This window comes from Melozone crissalis, unplaced genomic scaffold (genome assembly GCF_028551555.1).
Source record: "Melozone crissalis strain CALT ecotype California unplaced genomic scaffold, PUWL_Pcris_2 ptg000045l_1, whole genome shotgun sequence".
NCBI classification, from domain to species: Eukaryota; Metazoa; Chordata; class Aves; order Passeriformes; family Passerellidae; genus Melozone; species Melozone crissalis.
The window spans coordinates 5974554-5995724 of NW_026535823.1; the positions used below are offsets into that span (position 1 = coordinate 5974554).

The following is a 21171-nucleotide window of genomic DNA, read 5'->3' on the forward strand; positions in this document are numbered from 1 at the left end:
CACAAATTTAAATAATATTATTTAAGAAACTTATTTCAGTATAACGGAAATTTTTACACTCTATTTTACTTTACCTCTCAGCCTTGTACAACCAAAATCATAACAAGGACTTTGGCTTTACAGGTGGCAGACTATTAGTACAACCTCACAAGAACAGCAGTTGTGTTTGTATAGCACCTAACCAGCACAGTCCTCAAATGTGAGTTGGGAAACTCTGGGCATCCCTCCAAAACCAACACACACTCACACACACACACGTGTGTGCGCACACACAGAAACAAATTAAAATACTTGTGGTTGAAAGGTGACACATAAAAAAGTGAATAAAAAGGTATTATTCATGACCTGATATACTACTAAATCTCTCAATTTTCTGTTCTCCTAGAAACAGTTTGCTAAAAAACAGAAAGGATAATCAGAAACATCAGGTAGTGGCATTTAATTGCTATGCTACCTAAAGTGCATAAGCTGTCCTCAATCTGAATTTACTAACCCATGTCCTAACAAGCCTTAAAAATCCCAAACCCACTCAATCTTCCACAGAAGGAAGTAAATCATACTTATTAACTATATTTAAGGAAATTCCCTGTAACAGGCACCTGCACTATTATGCAGGATTTTATAAACCACTGTATTTGTAGAATTACCTCTGAATGACTTGTACTGATCTTTTCTTTTAGCCTAAGTCTTCTGTAAAGAGCAGTTCTCTAAACCTATTGGATGCATTCCTATGAACTCTAAAATAATTTTGAAAGCGTACAAGGGTAATTCTCTTTCAAATGTAATTGGCATTGCCATTGTGAAGAAACCAGAAAGATCAATGGCAGTAAATTGAATGCACTCATGTGCTGGCTGAGCATGGACAGGACCAATCCCAGATCCTGTACTTCTTGTAGAGTGTAATCTCTGTGGCTTTTGCTACTTCTAACACCAGTCAGATGTTATCAAATATTCTGATACCTACCCAAAACCATCACACACAGAGTTTTAACGTTTTCCACATGTATTGCAGAATTCATGCCTTTAACAACTAGAACTGTTTCTTATTAAGTGAACGTCAAGAATTGAATGCGACATTCTGTTGAACATTCTTCTAGACTACAAATGCTTCATTTTTCCTGGTGTATCCAGCCAGGCTGCCCCTTTTATTCCCAGCAACACAAATTGAGTTTTATCAGCCTGAAAGAATCTTTCTTCTAAATGAAGCCCAGTACTGTAATAACTTGAAAGGCATCTTTAGGCAGCATAGTAAAAATGTTTGATTTGTAATTGCCTGCTGAACTCTTGCACAGTCCGTTGCCATATGGTACCTCCCTTCTACTGGCAAACAATCTTTCCTTGTTCCTAACTTCTCAGCCTCCCTACCCCCTCCTTTTCTGGAGGGTATGGATAGGAAATCCGAAGGAGGAGTTTCTTCTGCTCTCCGAGTGCTCGCGGTGACATCATAGGTGGGCTGAACGGCTGAGCCGAGTGTGTGTTTGTTTAAAAAAACACTGTCCAAAAGTGATGTATATGGAATCTGGGTCAGCTGTAGCTGGTTAGAGCACTTCTGCATGTGAGAATTAAACACTGCAGTTTCAAAAAACATCTCTCTCTCTCTCTCCTGGAATAACGCATATTGGAGAATTACTTTTTTTCTTTTTTTTAAACTGATTAGTTAGCTTGGTTATCGTATGGAGAAACCCAATTCCTCAATACAGCTTGGATCTAACAGAGAAAGACAAAAGCAGTTTTCAGCTCCAGCTGCAGATTAACACTCCACACCATCGGGTAATATAGGAAGCAAAAGCAATTTGGCCTCTGGATTTTCCATCTGCCACAGAAGCAAACCAGCTGGAAGACTTTATTTCTTGGTAAGTTTTAAAGTTATTCTTACTTACAAATTTAATTTTGAGCTATTTCTGAATGCTACATGCATCTCCCTCAACATACAATTGTGAAGAAACAAATCCCTCTCAGCCTGAGAAACATTTGACAACTAACATTAAGACTCATTTTTGTGGCATTTGGTAGACTTTGGAAAGAATTAAAAAAGGCACTGCATAAGAGCACAGACTAACTTGTTCCAGTTGTAGGGATGAACAAGTTTCAGTTGTTTAGCTGCATTGTTATCTACAGTTACAGAAAATTAGCACTACCAGATTCTTTGCTAAGCATGTAATTTGGGTACTGTGAACATACTCATGTGAAATTCTGATCCTACCAGAAGGCAAAAGCCAAAAATCCTATCGATTTCAGGGCAGCTGGATTTCACCCAACACCAGAGCATAGACCTAGCATTACTAGAACTAGAAAATGGATACCTCAATAAAACCACTGTGAAAAGTCCCAAGCAAATCAATGCACATCTGTAAGTAGCAATCATTGTATATTGTTTCAAGTATGTTTTTATTTATGGTACTACTGAGGAGCTGAAGTTGCCTGAGTCCTAGAGCCAACCAAGAAACCAGAGTCATACACTGATTCAGAACATAATCGAGGTTGTAGCACAATCAATTGTGCAGCTGAAAATCCAAAGGCATTGCTGCAACAGGCACCAATACCTTCCTTATTTGTACCTCAATTGAACTGCAGTTTATTTCTAAAAAAAGATCCATTTCATAAACATGAAATGCAGTGTACAAAGTAACAATACATTAAGTGGAAAATTGAGGGATTTGTTACAGTTCACTAGTGGAAGAAAGGGAGAAGAATGCTGCTGCTAATCGATGATTAAAACAAGAAAGTTGTTTACAAACAGAAGACAAAAATACAGATGAAAACCAAAAATATACTTGCTTATACACAGGAAAAGCGTAGAAAACTCTCTTCATGCTGACTTGGAAAATAAAATACAGTAAATAATCCAGAACAATGCAAATGAACTTCAGTGATGTATTTGCATTTACAAACTCAGAGCTGCCTGACACGGTAAGAGAGAATGAAGGGGCTGATGCTAAAAGGAGAGACAAAGTATTACAGAAGACAAACTTAATTAAGATTTAGTAGCTACCAGAGGAAAAAAGTCTGAAGCAGCCTTGATAAACAAGAAAGATGGATCCTTTCCAAGTTCTTGAGCCCTTTTCCTTACTATTCTTTTGTGCTGATTTACATAAGGAGGAGAAAATAATCTAAACAACAACACAACCCCCCTTTGAAGCACATAATGTGCTTTGGACACCAGGCTCCATTCATTCATCATCAGCCAAGGGCTTGATTTACACTGCTTAGAACAATTCCTAAACCTTCCACAAATGAAAACAGCTGAGTCAATAATTTTAAAGTAATAAACTGGCTGTATACAAGGTTTTAACACTCTCTCCTTTGCTGCCTTCCAACTTTGGAGTTCAAATTTTGAAATGTTTGTTTTAAAACAAATAATGCAATACTAATATTATGCTGCTGCCAAAAGAATGATCTGAAGTACAGTGAAAAAAATATACTATTTGAAGTTTTAAAGGAACTTACTAAAAAGAATGGAAATTCTGAACATTTAAACTTAGCAGTTACTACATGGCTCTGCTGAGTTCTAGTTATTGTTTTATTGGGCTTTGAGTTTTGTAACGTGCCTTATTGGTTTGGTCCTTAAAATTTATACACCAATGTATGAAGTACAATTTCCTACAGTACGCATAACTGGATGCTTAATATCTTCAGTATCTGTTCTAAGCAGAACTCTGGAGCCCCAAAATCACACATTTCCAACAAAGTGCACCACTCTATTGTACCTGCCTGTTCAAACAATGCAAACACACACAGTGGCTGCCAACAAATGCAAAGGAACCCCCATGCTGAAAAAACTTCACCAAAAGATCTGGAAATGCCATGAAATTGTTCTGTGCTTTCAGAATATCTACTGTGACAAGATTAACAAATCTCTTCTGCGGAGAATTTCTAAGAAGTTTTCATTTGTAAAAGAGGCACGTTTTCAATGACAACCTCAAAACCCCCTGAAGATTTTTAGATTGCCTTTCCTAAAAGGAATCAGATTGATGGCAATCTCTGAAGCAGAATTCTGTGACTCAATACATCACATATCTGATGAACAAAACCCAAGAACATATTATTCCTGGATCCCAGTCAATACAATTCAAAGTAATCCTGTTATTTCAGCAGAGGCAGAGGGAAAAGCACTTGTTTATATAGGGAGAAGTAACTTAAATCCAGAGATATACTGAAATCCATGGGAATATTTCTCCTATAAGAAGAGACGTTTCCCCACCTTAGTATTACCTCTAATGTCATGCACCCAGTTTTAAGCTAAAAAAAATCTACAAAAATCCTCACTTAGCCTGTGCAGACATAGGGGAACACAGCTGGGTTTATTGATTTCAGCTGCTAAGGCAAAGCTCAGCAGAAAATGAAGTCTGTGTAGCATCAACAACTGAGCTCCCTGATTAGCTGGTTTCATGGGCAGAGCATCTTTAGTCTCAGCATTGTGATTTACTTTCTTAAAGAACCCAGTCTGTTTCTCTTCCTGTTACACGTAAGAGGGCACTGCTGGCATTTATCACTTGACCAAATTCTCTTAATAAATATTTGGAATAAAGAGAAGTACTGATACTGCATTTTCCATACAAAAGGAATCCTATATTCCCATTTATCTGCAACTTTGTTACATTCACCCATATCACCCTACACTGCCCAGGGAGAACGAGCCTTTGTCAGCTCTGGAAGAACAGATTCCAATTTGTGTTGTGAGTTTCCAAATTTTACATCCTGCTGAACACGACTCACAGCAGTACAACAAAGAACAAATAGTTTGTTGTGCAGAAAGCTAAAAAATGCCAAATATATACCAGCTTCCCCACATCCTGACCCATGCAATTCTGTACTTGTGATTACAATATTTCGGGGGGGGGCGTAACACAGTCTGTGTTACAGCAGTTAAAAATAGAAGTTACATTGCTTGTTTTGCTCTTTTAAATTGGATTTTTGTACCTTTAAACACTTTTTAAAGTAATAAATCAAAAACTAATTTTGAAAGCAAGTTGGGGTTTTTTTTGCACAGGGACCAGTCTGGAAAAAGAACAAAATCAGAAGAAATGGTATTAAATATAAAATAGTATTGAAGCCCTGTCTACAGCTCCGAGTGTTTCTGACAAGCTGATGAAGAAGCTTGTGTTGCTGTGAATAACTGCACATTTTCTTCTGCAGAAGCTATAAAAGATCAGCAGGCCAGAACATACATAATGGAACTTCTGCAGAAATCTGAGGCCCAAAACTGGGTGGCACAGAAACCCGACAGAACCAGCTGAAATGACAGTTTGTTCTAATCTAAAAACCACGACATTTAATAAAGAGTTAGATAATGTATTTCAGAGCAATGGTATCTGTAATTACAAGACATTTACTGCATTTCCAAGGTCTGCACCAGCAGCTCCACTCAGCAGAGGTGACTCCAAACCTGCAGGGAAGGTTGGAGACTGGTTCTGCCTGAGCTGATCCCTGAGCTGTCTCCTAACATTCTGCCACGACCTAAACACCTAAACCTTGGAATCCAGCACAAAATGTATCTGATCTAAAAACCCTGAAACTATTTCCCAACTCTAATTTTAATTTGTCATTTAGGTCTTACATATTAGGCTATCATTCTGGGATACTTTGGATAAACAGTTCCTATTTTTTTAAGCTGCTTGCCCAGAACATCAGGAAATTTCTGAAACAGTATTTTCATTTCCTTCTAAGCTGATTAAAACTCCAGGTAAATATCTTGCTCAGAACCTATTATTGTAGAACAAGTTAGGCATTAAGCTGCTCAAACTAGACAAGCAATATTTTAAAACACTTCATTTTTTCAACATCAACATTTCCATGGAAGCATATACGTTTTTACCAGGTAGATTCTCAGAAGGAATTAATCCCTGCTTATCTGAATGTCTCAGTTTACTACAAGATATTTCTGAATTTCAAATTCTAGGGCATAATCTTATGCAGCTGCTGGATTTGGCTATGCTGTATTAGACCCTTTAATTCATTTAATGGTCTGACAGCACATGTATAGACACAGAGCTTGAAACTTTAATACATCAGGGTAAAAGTTCAAAATGAACACATTTAATATTAAAAGAAAAGCAGAAAGCAGACTGCAGCAGAATACATGGTTAGAATGTGGACTGTGTTGCAAAGTGATTTGTTTTGAAAGATTAATTTAAGTTCTGTGTATTTCAGGGGGAAAATGTGCTGCTGTGGGGAAAAATCCCCAGCCATTCATTATTTTAGTAACTGTAGGGTCTTTAAAAGTTCCCAAGAACTAAAATGTTATTCATTTTCTTGGACTATGAAGTACCTATTACACCCTGTGAAATGAAAACAGCAAAATACTGCACTTGTACTATGGCTTCATCCTCAAGCATATGCCACAAAGTCTCTTTCCCTCAGTCTGCAAGTAATAAATGCAAAAGTATAAAAAAATGAGTTAGGAGATGTAAAGAGGTTTTAAACTTCAGACAATTAATTCAGCTCATCTTTGCCAAATTAGAAACCACACACAGACCAGTTTCCCATGTGCTTCCCATGATGCATGTGAGCATTTAACCTAATGAACTACCAAATCTGAGCACTGTCCAAGTGATTAATATTTTAAATGCCTGAAATTACCACAGAAAAACACACAACCAGCTCTGGAGAAAAGTGATACTTTTTTCTAACTTTTTTTTCTTTAAACAGAAGTTACAGTTTCAGCACAGAAATATTAACAAAATTATTAAGTTTTGGTTTTGATAGTAGACACAAAAATACCTATTACTGCAAATTAAGTATTTTAAAATAAACTTCTCAAACTTATGGTGCTCCCTCCATTTATGCAGGGTAAGAAAGGATTTTTAGTATGTGTTAAATGTGTTTTCTTCCCTTTACAGAAGCAGGGCTTGCAATACAACCATCAGACAAACAAAAAGTTACCAAACATTTAAGCAGAATTTCTAGCTCTAACTCCTGACTGCATGTACATCATGGTTTAAAGCTTGTAACCACTGCACTTAGTGAAGCCAAAAAACAAAGACTTGACAGGTTTCCTGAGGCAGAGCAGACACCATTTGTTACAATAATATTAAAGCCAGCAACAGAACTGGGAAAAGGGACCCGACCCAAAAGTCACCTTCTCATTTGTAATGTGAATGTAAAGGAAGCAGCAGAGCTCTGCTCTCCTTTGGGATCACTGTGCCAGGAATGCCAAACGCACTTCAACTTGGACGCAGCAGGAACAGAAGGATAATTAACTTTGCCTGCTCTTACTGTATTACTCATTGTAATTACCCAAAGGCCACTGTAGAAAGGCTATCCAAAGGCTGGCAAAAGGAGGCTGGAAAGGAAAGCCAGATCAACAGCTGAGATAAGAAGAGTGATCTGCTTCACAAAGCAAACAAATCATAAAAAATGAAGGTTTTTTCCTTTATTTAAGTGCTATCTTTGTTTATCATCTCAAAATATTTAAAGCTAAAAAACAGGTCTCAGAAAACATTCCCAGATTTTTCTCACTGCACTTTAACTCTTCAGAGTTAAAAGAAACTCCTAGTTTTCTCTAAAAGAGGAATGAAACACTTCAGTATGGTTTTTATAATGACAACATACCTGATACTTCAGCATTATTTGGATAAAGATGTTCTCAAAGATACAAAAATTGTAACAACAATTCTAAATGTTCATCTCAAGGCAACTAAATAGGGACACATATGAAGAGCAAACAGTGCTCTAAGCTTTCCTTATAAATTCAAAGTCACTTGAGTAAGTAATTTTTGATGTTTGCAACAATATCTAATCTCCTGCCTAACACTCATGTCCAAAAATAGTCTTAAAGATGCCTTTTTCAAGCCTACTAAATCTCTGTATATATAAACTTGAAAAATGGGTGTATATATGAATGAGTATGTACATAGTATTTAATAAATTATACATATCTATCTATATATAAAGCTAAAGGAGGAGCAGTAAAGCTTATATAATCCAAATCCCAACATTTATATAAATAATTTCATCTCCCTCCTTCCCTTCCAGGAAGGTATTTTGCAAGCACTCCATGCTCCATAACCTTGTGCAGGTAACTGCAGTGAGCACAAATCTGAGCAATCTGATAACGGAACGCAACACAAGATCTAAGCACAACAACGTTTCTGAAAACTTACCCATTGCAACAACTCCTTTACTAAATCCTGTATCTAAGTCATGGTGTTTCCCGCTCAAAACAGCCAGCCAATTAATGGAATCTAACTCCAAGGAAAAGATGCCAAAGGCTTGGCTACGTACATGTAAGCATGGCAAACCCTTCATTTTAGGCAGTTTGAAAGTCCAGGAGCTTTAGTAACACCTCTGGTTTAATTACTTTATCTGTTCAACAGGCTCCTGGCAGTGGTCACACCTGCTTTACAATGAAGATACTGAAGTGGGCTTTGGGTGTCCTGCTGTTCCTGCTGCTGTCTATCGGGCGCTGTGCCGAGCAATCCACGCCAAGCAAGACGCCCCGGCAGAGGCAGCCTCGCTCAGCAGACAGGCCAGAGGAAGGGAAGAAATGTGGTTACACCTTCCTGGTCCCAGAACAAAAAATCACGGGGCCAATCTGCGTGAACACGAACGACCCGGGCACTGGGAACAGGAAAGATGAAGTCACCAGGATGGACATTGAGAACCTGAAGGATGTGCTCTCCAAGCAGAAGAGGGAGATCGACATTTTGCAGCTGGTGGTGGATGTGGACGGGAACATCGTGAACGAAGTGAAACTACTGAGGAAAGAAAGTCGGAACATGAACTCTCGCGTGACCCAGCTGTACATGCAGCTCCTGCACGAGATAATTCGCAAGCGCGACAACTCGCTCGAGCTTTCCCAGCTGGAAAACAAAGTCCTCAATGTTACCACGGAAATGCTGAAGATGGCAACGAAATACAAGGAGCTGGAAGTAAAATACGCGGCGCTAACCGACCTGGTAAACAACCAGTCTGTGACAATCTCGCTGCTGGAGGAGCAGTGCCTGAGGATCTTCTCGCGCCAGGACCCCCACGGGTCCCCGCCCCTGGTGCAGGTGGTGCCCCAGCACATCCCCAACAGCCAGCCCTACACTCCTGTCCTGCTGGGGGGCAACGAGATCCAGAGAGACCCGGGCTACCCCCGGGACAGAGACGTACGGCCACCGCCCGACCCCGCCACCGCTCCCACAAAGAGCCCCTTCAGAGTGCCCCCTCTGGCTCTGATCAACGAGGGTGAGTTACCTGTCACTATTTATCTAACCTGAGATCTCCCCACTCCTGAGAGAAACTGTCCCAGCTGCTGAATCTTTGCTTCTTTTTTGCCGGGGTAGGGATTAAAAGCGCGAGACGGTGTTTCTTGTTTGGACTCAGATGTTTATTAGTTCTTATAGCCGCATTTCTCCTCACAGAGAAAAGCAAGGCACAACTTCCCAAGGATATTTTCTGGGATTCACATTCTCTGAACCGCAGAGAGAGAAAAAAACAATTCTTATCTCAATTGCTGCTCCTCTTATTCACAAGTGGAATGCACTGTGGAAGACTGTTTACCTGAAGGGAATTGGTAATTGGATTCTGATGATGGTGTTTTGATTAATTGAACAGTTGAATCCACGTGTGTGTGTCAGGACTGCTGGCTGACAGTCACAAGATTCTGGGCAGTTGAGTAAAGTTGAGTTGAGTGCTTGGCAGATTCAGTGTAATATAGTGTAATATAGTATAGAACAATACAGTAATAATAAAGTAATTAATTAGCCTTCTGATAATATCATCATCTCCCCCATTGTCAGGGTTGCCATGCTTTTACTACAAGTTCTTATCTATATTCTATTATTAAGTGTGAGTTCTACAGAACTTCACTCTAACAAGTGAAAAATAGAGCCATCTCTCTCTCTCTCTCTACAAGGCTTTTTAAGGATAAACTGTCCAATCAAGAAATGACACCTAAATTATTTTCACTTTTGACCCAATAACCAACCACCTGTGGCCTGCAATGTGGACTTTTAAATCCAATTACACAAAACCACCCAAACCCATGGAGAAGAAGGTGAAGAGGAAGGATCAGCTTCTGCCCTGAAACCTCCATCTTGCTTTATATTTGTTACTATATTCTAAAACCTTAAACTCTAGGTTTTCTACCATGTGATATTACACACTTCTATTCAAACTCCCCACCCACAATCCCAGTTCTACCATTCCATTTTGGAAGCCTTCTCCACGGCCTCAGGTCAAACGCAGTCAGTGTTCTCTTGGGGATCAGTGCACTTCAGCACAGAAAGTCTACAATTCTCAGTAAGGAGGGTTCCAACACCCAACCATAAAAACAGAAGGAAGAATTTAAAATACTGGTATAGCTCACTCTTGCTCCTGATTTTCTCTCCCCCTTCCACCTCCCAGGGAAAGCTTTAGTGTACCAAATGGCCTAAACCTCCCTAACATGAACTTGTTGAAATGGCCAATACTCAGGAATTTAATCTGAACAATACTCACCTTCAAGTTACAATGTGTTGGGGTTTCTCTCTGCAGCTGGATTTGAGTTATGAAAATATGAAAATTCAGTATCAGCATAAATTTTCTAATATTTACCCATTGCTTTGATGATGCCTGCTATCTACATGTTACAGTAGCTGGCAAGAGGAACTAATTAATCATACACAAATTAAATAATTTCAAGTTTTTGTCCTTTATACTTACATTTGAAGAAAATTCTATTAGAAGAATTTTCATGCTTCTATTCTGACCTGCTTTAAAATGAACATCTAAATCCACCAACACAGTCATGCAATGAGTCTCTAAGTGTTCAGCTGAAATATTCAAGAGTGGTAAGTTTGAAAGGATAATTGAATTGAGGCTAGATCCAATTAAGAGACACTCAGCTTTGAAAATTTAAAATCAGTACTCCCAGTTACCTGCAGTCAGTGGGGGGTGGCAAGTTAAACTAAACCCATAAATATTATGAAAATACATTCAGGAGATTGTATCCCACCTTCACATGTTATACTCTTTAGGTCATTAGATAAATTCATTTATCACTAGGAATCAAAATTAGTGACAAAACAATTAACTACCTCTGAGCTGACTGGAACTCTATCATGCTTCTCACTTTATTGAGATTTTGACAGAATCGCTATTTTTAAAAATTCAAGGATTCAGAAAAACAAGTTTTTCTCAGACTTCCCTTTGAGTGCTTGTTCTTGGCTTCTGCTAGCACAGCAAAAGGGTTTGGTGTGGGGTTTTGGGTTTAGGTGGCTGTTTTGTTTTGTTTCTTTCAAATTGCCTTTAGTCACAGCTGAAGGTTGAACTTGGTTCTTAAGATGAAGCCAAACATTCATTTGTGACTGTTCTGCAGCATTTCACTCAACCAGCTGCTGATGTAACGAACAACTATTTTTATTCAAGGTCTGCAGAAAATTCAGGCATGAGCCCAAGCAAAATGCCAGATGTCATGTGAATTTCAGTGGCACATCATGACAGAAAGGAAACAGTTCATATCAAAGCATTGGCTGATGTCTGGTCAGACAGCACAAGTATAACTCTAAAAAAAGCCATGACTTCCTGCTTCCCAGCAAAGCCTCCTTTCCAGGTTCTGCTCTCAGCACATCATTTTCTCAATTCATGCCTGCTGCACATACAAAAAGAGGCAACAGCACTAAGTGTTATCCTCTGAATTATCTACCTGGTGTTCACTGACCCCTCCACACCTAAAAGTTCAGAGTTTGAATCTGTTTTTGGAAGAGAACACAAAGAAATTTTAGGATGCTATTGTAACATTATTCACCTTCCTTTAACACTGGATTCTTGAGTTGGAAGTTTAAGTGTTTCTTGCAATTCTTGCTTGGGAAAAGGAAGGCTGAGAATTGTTATAGGTAGAGCATCAGTCATCACAACCAAAACTGGAACATTCCAACACATTGCCCAGTTACTATCTCTGATTTTTAAAATTAAGGTAAACAGATTTCATGGTGCACAGAATCAAAACTATGTCATAGAAGAAACATCTTTATGATTAAAAGATGCAGATTTTTTAGAATATATAAAGATGTCAAAAAAAGACCAATGGAAACCAGACAGTCCCAATTAGAAACAGGCCAGTTAAAGAACTGATGTCAGAATAAATACCTGCACTTCCTCACAAATGCTTGCATGCAGGAGATGGGTCGGAAAGGTCAATGTGCATCTGATTACTGTGAGTGGAGAGAAAAATGCAAAATATATGGGGAACAAAAGGATGAAGTTCTGTTTTCTGAGTATGGTGGTTATTTTGTACAAAAATTGCTCTAAAAATGGAGGAAGGTTAATGTACCTGTGAATTGTAGTTGTCACAATTACCTTATTTGGAATGATAACCAGTGATCCCCAGAATTAGTATCACTGTGTTTGCAAAAAGTAGTTTCAAGTTAGTTAAGTACTTGAAAATTAGACACTGCCCCATATAATAATTTCGAATACCTCTTGGTTAACAACATACCTTATTTTTTGAAATATATGTCCAATTTTATTTTGGACTTTTCTTCTACTAATGCCCCCAAAAATCCTCTCTATGAAGCTTACACAAGAACAAGTTCTGTATCATCAGCTCAAGATAACATTTGGCATCTCAAAATGGGTTCCAGTCATCAAGTTATCAAGCTTTCAACTTAAAATATTTAATCTCTTTCCTTCTCTACTTCATTTAATTTAGCACAGAATATGATCTGCACTAAATCATTCATCTAAGCCGGAATTTGGAAGTGAAATATTTAGCAGATCATCTTCTCAGAGTATTTCTGACTTATCACTGTCTCAGTGACTTACATACACAGACTGTTACAAAAGACTAGATGTGCATGAGATACTTAGTTCTTACATAAACTATAAAACCTGTAAGATTTTAAACAGAAATTCATGCTTTTTTCATCAATCAGACCTCCACCCACACCTGCACTGAGGAGAATCTCTCCCTTTCACAAACCTCAGTATTTCCTGAACAAGATTAGTTCTTATAATGTGAACATGAAATAATTATACCTAACAAAGAATTTACTTCAGTAAAAAGATTCAAAGCTATACACCAAAAATTATGGGATATGTTAGAATTCCTTACATTCAGAGCAGAAGTCTCTTACCTCTACCACAACATTAATTTATGTTAATACATGCAGACAAAGCTGAGCATCAAAGCACATGAGCTGTATCCTGTGAACTTAAAGCCAGCTGAACTCCAAAAGTGATCCAAGTACTACATAAACAGACTGGTACAATTCTGTCTGCCTTAAAAACTGCTTAAAATGACCCCAAACATCTGCTTGGGTCCCTCACGGAAAAAAAACAAATGCTCAAGTCCTCCTCCAACAATAACCATGTGGGATAACACCTAAATAACAGCAGATCTAATTAAATCATTCTTAGTGTTCAATTAACACTACAAAATATAAGGTTTATTTGTTTATATTTTTCCTAAAGCAATAATTGTTTTACAAAAATACTTCTGGAACAAGATCCCTGCTCAATTATAGAGCACCCAAATTTACTTCAGACAGATCAAGGAAAGGGAATGAGACGCTGCTTAGTCCAGGAAATTATCTATCCTCTGGACAAACTCTGGGAATTTAAATTGTGAACAAGGGGAAAAAAAGCCCTTGTACACCAAAGCTACAGGATTTCTTTCCTGAGGTGCCACAGCTTGCACTGGAAGAATGACAAAGCCATCCCAATCCTGACAGTGCAGCAATACCTACAGCAATGGCTCAGTGTCTGTGACATTCTGTCACAGCCACAAGCTCTGAGTACTCCTCATCAGACACACGAGCTTCATGCACTCTAATTATCCTTTACAGATTTCGTCCTAATTACATACTTGTCCAACTGACAACTACTACCTGAAAATCTAAAAAAAAATGCCATTTTCAGCTTGCTTTTGTCACACAAGCTTAATCTGTAGTGAAGTGCCTTTCCCTCAGCCTCTACTTTTGATTAAAGAATAACCTCAACAAATTTCTTCTATGCTGTTTTGCACATGAGCTGTTTCTGTGACTGATGGCTTCTCTCTGAATTTTCAAGATTTGAGAAAAAAAACCCTCTGGAAGGAGAGGAAAGCTGTAGCTAGTTTATTTGCAGATGTGCTGAGTTTTCAAATACATTTAGGGCATCCACCCCTAACTAGTCATCAGAACATACTTTGCTTTTCATTAGTAAATTACCAGTTTCTATAAACTAACTGAAGTAATGACACACAAACAAATTTTTTTCTAAAAAGCAGAAAATAAAAACATTACCAAAAATTGAAAGGCAAACTAGGCAAGATTTTCAGAGACATGTAAGCTGCATCCTTCTCACAGAATTACCAGATGGTCTTCTCTAAGTACTATTTGTAAAACCACCATTCACATGGACTAAAACAGAGCTTTCAAGCAGCACTCACAACAGCAACAGGGATTTTGTGCAACCACAGCCCTGAGAACAAATATGTGAGTCCTTTTAGCTGCTCAAAAATCCTTCTCCAGTGCTTGCTTATTTCCTTCATCAGTACCCAGTACACATCACACCAGGATGACACAGGAAACTTAAGAAATATCCTATCCACAGGTAACAACCTAATCCTCAAAGTGCTTAAGTACATAACAGCAGAAAATAATGCAGCATAAGAATTCTCTCTGACTAAATTCCATGTCTGTAGCCTCTCAGTAGATATTTCTTATAGCAGCTCTCAAACTATGTATATATTCAGAAATAGGTAGGGTTAGTTGGGTACCCTGGGTTTGTTTTGTTTTTTACTCCCACCAGTTTCAAACTGGTGTGCCAGAAAATGAAGGAAATTGATGTGTGCTTTTTGCACAAGAAAATAATTAATGAAAAAAAAAATCATATTGTTTCTCAGTATCACGAGCTGCTTGTATACTTTGTATAAAGTATACAAGTATACTTATATATATTATAAAGTATAAACCTTTGCCACAGCAGACAAAAAAATCAGGCACTGGTAACCAAAGTCCATTATTTTTTTAGCAAAATGAAATTTTTGTTCCAAAATACATGGAGAGAGGATATTGACATGTTTATCTATATATACAATTAATTTCAGACAGTAACTTTTTGCACTGTTTTCCACAGTAGGTTTACACCTTAACTGAATTCCTGACTTTCCAGTACAAAATATTCCTGGACAATGGGCACTGCACAGCCAATCTTGAAGGCTTACAGTGTTTCTTTTCCAAAAGGTCCATTCAAAGACTGCCAACAAGCCAGGGAAGCTGGGCATGCCAACAGTGGGATTTACATGATCAAACCCAAAAACAGCAACGAGCCAATGCAAGTGTGGTGTGAGAACAGCCTGGACCCTGGAGGATGGGCAGTTATCCAGAAGAGAACAGATGGATCTGTCAACTTCTTCAGGAACTGGGACAGTTACAAGGTAAAGAATGCAGAATGTCAGTGGGCAAAGAAAGATAATTGAAAAGAGTGATCATCCCTCAGAGGCAAACACATTTCAGTGAGAATGTCCCATTTCCCTCCATGCACAGCTAACTTTGTATGAACCAACCTGGCTGAGACAGCCTGGGTTTGTAATGCACAACACAACTGGGAGACATGTTATTCTAGACAGTGGCTGGGAAGTCATTAATTACAAAGTTCTAGCTGAACACATGATTTTTATTAATACTGAGAACTTCAGTGAGTATTTGTAAAGCTTCATTTGTCTCCCTTATGAATAAGCAAACTCAGCCAGTGAAATTATTCATTTAAATGATTCATTCTCACACTAAGAGATTTGCTGGATCAGGGGCTCAACTTAAAAACAGTTCTAATAATGAATTAAAGGAAGTTATTTCCACCCATTAATTTAGGTTAGAAACTTAAAGATGTCAGGCTGGTGAAAGGAAACACATTGCATGATATTGTGCACTAGCAGACAGAATGTCTAGGATGACAAGAGGATGCTGCTCTGGAGGAATTACATGCTAAATGGAAAATTTGAAAATAATTTTGTTGGGGTAATAATAATAATAGTACTACTAATAATAATTACATCTAGGATACAAATTAATGAGGATTTTTGCTTGCATTCTTGGAGTTTTGTGATTCAAATATTAATCCCTAAATCAATAGTAACTACAACAATTATTCAATATTCAGTCAAACAAACAAATAATTATGCAAAGCCTTTACTTCTCAGAGCAGTCCATGGTTGGTTTTGGAGTTGTTAAATGTTCTAAAGTGTTTTAAGGCAGTTATGGAGTGCCTTATAAAGCAATCACAAACATCTGAACCTAATGCTACACCAAACATTAACAATACTGGTTTACTTGGGGAAAGCAGACAGCAGATAGGAAATATCACTTCACAGCTACTGTGCTGGTAGTGATTTGAAAGAAAACGTGTCTTTATATTCATTTCTAATAAATCCTGTAAAGAACACAGAAGAATAGTGTGATTAAATTCACAGTAAGAAACAACACCAGTTGCAATACAGAAGTAACAAGAAGTTATTTGCCTTGAATGCTGAGACTGTGCCATCATAAATACCTTTTTCAACCTGGAATTATAACCTAAAATTCCATTATTCACCCATTATTACAAATCTCCTTAGCTTTGTCTAGAAATACTGCTTCAGTTTCCCTTATTCTCCCTCCCTTTACCTTAACAAGAGGAGGACAGCAAGAACAGAGATGTTTTGCCACCATTAATGGTGCTGGCAGCATCTCATGCAGTTTAGCAGTCCCAGTGCAGCAAAATAAAGCACTTGAATGCATGGGTTGAAGTCATTCTGAAGTTCAGAGGCTCTCAGTACCCAAGTTCCCCTGGTTTATCACACTCCTGCTGATGAGTGTTCTAACAAACATGGAGAACAAAGCTAACAGCACCTTCTGATCTTCTTTTGCACAGAAAGGATTTGGGAACATTGATGGAGAGTACTGGCTGGGCCTGGAAAACATCTACATGCTCACCAATCAGGATAATTACAGACTCTTGATTGAGCTGGAGGACTGGAGCAACAAGAAGGTGTACGCAGAGTACAGCAGCTTCCGCCTGGAGCCCGAGAGCGAATTCTACCGCCTGCGCCTGGGCACCTACCAGGGCAACGCCGGGGACTCCATGATATGGCACAATGGGAAGCAATTCACAACCCTGGACAGGGACAGGGACATGTATTCAGGTAAGCAAAGTGGTGTGGCTGAGAAAAGTGAGTTAAGCATGTTCCACCAGTGACACTGCCTCAAAAAACACAGCACAGGACAAAAAAAGTGTGTAAATTCTGGTAAAATAACCCTATTGGGAGAGGCTTTGAATCAATGATGATAAAAACCACATTGGGAAGGCCCCCTTCGAGCCCCTATACCTGTCAGAAATTCAAAATCTATCACCCCCACTGAAAACACTCTGCAGCAATTTTCTGTTTAGCTCATCACTTGCACGTGACTGCAATCAGAGTATCTGTCCAGGTGATGTCGGAGTAGTGCTGCTGCCACAGAATCACCAGGAACTAAAGCCTCTGAAGAGCATGAAAGGAAATGCAAGTGTGCAGAGGTTAATACTTTAGAAAGGGGCCCATCATTTGGTTTTTGCACTCCTTAAAGCTCCCTTTCTCTCATTTCCGCCAGCTTTTCCCTTGCAGTAACAGGAAGCTTGGGGAGTGCAATACTTCAACTGCCTTTCCTCAGCTGTCAATAACCATAAAGCTGGACAAATCCTGCAAACTCTTAGACAAGCCTGTAACAGTAAAAACACAAGTTACAAGCAGCTCTTTGTGGAACCCTGGCCCTGTGTGCTGCTCAGGGCTGTATCAACTCACGTTGCTTCCGCTGGAGTATTTCTAAACAGCACATAACCCGAGTTCCTTGGGTGTTAGCTCATGGACAAGCACTGCTGGCAGGCTGAGAGAAGTCTCTCCTTCATTTTCAGCTGTCACATTAAAGACCATGTCAATAACCCCCCCCCTCCAGCAATGGCTGCTGTTACACCAGAATTTACAGTTTAGCAAGAACAGCAAGATGTGACCACAACAGGCTATGAAGCACTTCCAAGCTGCCTCTGTGAATAAGCCACAATATGAAAACATTTAGCAAATCTCCCCTTTGTGCTGCTTAAAGCTGAAGCTCACCCATGTCCTTCTGTTCCACAGGAAACTGTGCCCACTTCCACAAGGGTGGCTGGTGGTACAACGCCTGTGCCCACTCCAACCTCAACGGGGTCTGGTACCGAGGGGGCCACTACAGGAGCAAGTACCAGGATGGAATCTTTTGGGCTGAGTACCGGGGAGGCTCCTACTCCTTGAAAGCAGTTCAGATGATGATCAGACCTATAGACTGAGGAGGAAAATCCCACAGCGCTCCCATATAAAATTCTCAGTGTTTGAGCTCCAGAAAAAAATAAAATGTTATTTTTTAATCATTATTTTGCACAATCTGCCCCTGCAAAAAGCAGGTCTACAGTTTTCCTGTCTTCTTTCCCCTGTCATGTTCCCCTCTCCTTTATTAGGACTCTTCTCTACTGTGACAGTGTTTTTTTTAAACATACATTCACAAAAGCAGATGTTTGTGCTTGCAAAGCATATTTATCTTTTTTTTTGAAGATCAACATGCTTGATGTAAACAGTCAAAACTGGTAAAAAATTCCAGGTCTTTGACAAAATATAAGCTTTTCCAGTTCAAAAAGCTTATGCTTTTTCAGGTGAGCTCAACCCTTCAATGTAAATATGTGAAATGACATTGTCTTGCTTTAATGTGAAAATTGATTAGTTATTTAACAATTTATTTAAAAATGTTGGTATTACTTTCAATGAAAAATATGACTTCACATTACTGTTTGATATTTACTCCAAGAACCTACATAAAAAATTTTAGCTTTGCCAGCAGAGAAAGATTTTTGCAACAAACAATTATTCCAAAATGAAGAGGCAAATTTAACACAAAATACAAACTTCTTAGGGAATTCTCTACACTGCCAAGATCTGCAAGTTCTATCTTCTGTAAAAAATTTAGGCAAAATGTTCCTTGCGTAAGAAAGTCAATTGTATAAAATTATTGATAAACCTGAGACAGCCAAATTACTTGGTACTTTTTTTTACCTTCAAGCTTTCAAATTAAACTTTGAACTTTAATGGCAAAACTGAAAGTTCTGGTATTAAAATCATGACTTGACACTTCCCTGCTCCACTTAGGAGTGATGAGGGCTGACCAAGCATTCACACACAGTCATCCAGATAAGTCTCTGAATGTCAGAAGTTTTCCACCAACACAGCTTTCTGCTCCCACAGTAAAACAAAGCTTAGAAATCAGCTCTGAGCGTGCTCTCCCTGACATCCCAAACTTGGGCTGCTCTTATGACACACACATTTCTCTTCCCTTACCCCTATACAACTCTTGATACTGTTAAACTAAATTTTAGCTTCTAGATATCAGATTTTCACTGGAATTAACATGTAATTTAAGAAATTAAATACAAAATACTTTCCCAACATTTAACAAAAACTATACCACACACTGACTCAAAACAAGATATTTCCAAAATTAGATACAACCAAACATTCTCTTTAGGTACCAGAATCTTTCTTCCTGTTACACAAAATTATTTTATAACTGCACTTATAGCCACACAGGTTGCTTAATTTAATTTTATATTATGTAAAACTGAATATGCTGTTCTGAACTGTAATCAATGTGTTTGTTTAGCAACCCATAGGTGCCTTCAGGATTGTAAGGAACTTTGTCCCTATTTAAATAAGAAACCATAATCTAGCATTATTGTTATGTTAAATTAGTCAATATCAATTACCATGCAAAGCCTCAGATGTAATTCAGAGGACAAAACCCAACATTTTGCTTTCAGAACACACCCCCTGGAGCAGAGATAAAGCTTCATTGATAATGTATGGCTGCAAGGCTTGTAGTTAAATCTTTGGTCAGAGATCAAAGCCAACCAGTTCCACTAATATTTAATTGGGGTTGGCAGCGGTGGGGAACCAGTCCCAGCATATTCCATCCCTAAATTCCAAGAATTTTAACTGACACAAATGTTTATGATTACAATTCTGAAATTGTTCTTCATACAAGGAATATTTGTTTGTTACAAATATCACACAGACCTCATTGATTGAGTGTCTTGCAAAACATTTTTTAATTGCAAATGCTTAAAAGTCTGACTCTCTAGAGCCTGTCCTTTTTTCTCCATGGTAGCTGGATAGAAGAGCAGTTCAGGTAAACTTAAAAAAAGGAAAATGCCCTCCAAAACATTCCTTTAATGATCACTTCTGACAGCTTTTAGTTCATTCAACAGGCAGATTTCCTCTCCTTGGCAGAGAGTGTATTTTTCCCCATGAATCTCTTGTCTGCTACAAAAGCAGTGTTTGTTTATTCAGTGTACTCAGTGAAAGGTGCACTTTGCAGAAACCCCAAACTAAAATTAGCTTGCACTCAGCCTTTTAATTAAATCTGATATATTAGACATATAAAAAGTGAGCCTTCCCCAATTTAAAGCTGCAGGATGACATTAATTAAACATCATTACAAAATCCACCGAGAAACCTCAGACTGTACAAATGCTGTGCTCTGAAAGGAAAGAGTTAATTAAGTTGCCAATTTAAGATTATGAGGAAGGAAAGCATAGCATGTTTTCTTCAGGTTGGTTCACGCTCTGTACAATAATTCACTTTCAAGTGCTTGTAACTCTATCGGTTTGCAGCTTTTGGGCTGAGTTTTCTAAGCAGGGTGAATGACTTTAGAAGTTCAATGTTTTCTCTCACACCTTTTCTTTTGAAAGATTTTCAGAAGAGCCTGTAGCATCCCTCAGGCTTCTTGCCCTGGGCACTCAGAAGCAGCCTGTCTGGGAAGGATAAAGCCTTCACCATTCCACTTCCATCAGTCCAAATTTAACCAGGCAGACCTCAAGAAATTTCAACTCATACAAAACCTGAAACATGGTTATCACATCTATTTCCAAAACCTATTGCAAACACTATCACTGAAGCAGCTGAATATTCCTCAGATGAACACTTAAGAACCTGTTCTCAGCTTTTCTCTTTCTGGATATCACTTCTCAAAGACAGGTATAAGAAAAATATCTCACAAGGTAGTACTGCTTAGTTAAATAAAAATCTTACTTCTCAAGATATGGCTCCGTTGTTTCATTGCGCAATCTCAAATGGATCAGAACTCTGGAATGAGACTCCCTTGGAGAACAGGGTTTTACTCTAAGGTGAAATATAGCATCACATACACAGCTCCCATTTTTTCTGGCTGCTTCAGTTGTCTGGATGATGCA

General features: G+C 38.5%; 2 protein-coding genes across 3 annotated transcripts in view; one reads left to right on the forward strand and one right to left on the reverse strand.

Moving 5' to 3' along the window:
- The window catches only part of RALGPS2 (Ral GEF with PH domain and SH3 binding motif 2), a 109708-nt gene that overhangs the window by 32000 nt on the left and 56537 nt on the right, over window positions 1-21171 (reverse strand). The window lies entirely within an intron of this gene.
- Window positions 1514-20980, forward strand: ANGPTL1 (angiopoietin like 1). Its single transcript, XM_054285559.1, has 5 exons — window positions 1514-1853; window positions 8316-9171; window positions 15132-15325; window positions 16798-17068; window positions 18035-20980. Exons 2-5 carry the CDS (start codon window positions 8346-8348, stop codon window positions 18220-18222), a joined length of 1479 nt encoding a protein of 492 aa, XP_054141534.1. The 5' UTR covers window positions 1514-1853; window positions 8316-8345; the 3' UTR covers window positions 18223-20980.

What these genes read in the sequence shown, in the direction of transcription:
- ANGPTL1 (XM_054285559.1), top strand. Translation starts at nt 8,346, where the DNA reads ATGAAGATACTGAAGTGGGCTTTGGGTGTCCTGCTGTTCCTGCTGCTG. An exon ending in TCTGGCTCTGATCAACGAGG is followed by an intron (nt 9,172 to 15,131) that starts GTGAGTTACCTG and finishes CTTTTCCAAAAG; the next exon opens with GTCCATTCAAAGACTGCCAA. An exon ending in GGAACTGGGACAGTTACAAG is followed by an intron (nt 15,326 to 16,797) that starts GTAAAGAATGCA and finishes TCTTTTGCACAG; the next exon opens with AAAGGATTTGGGAACATTGA.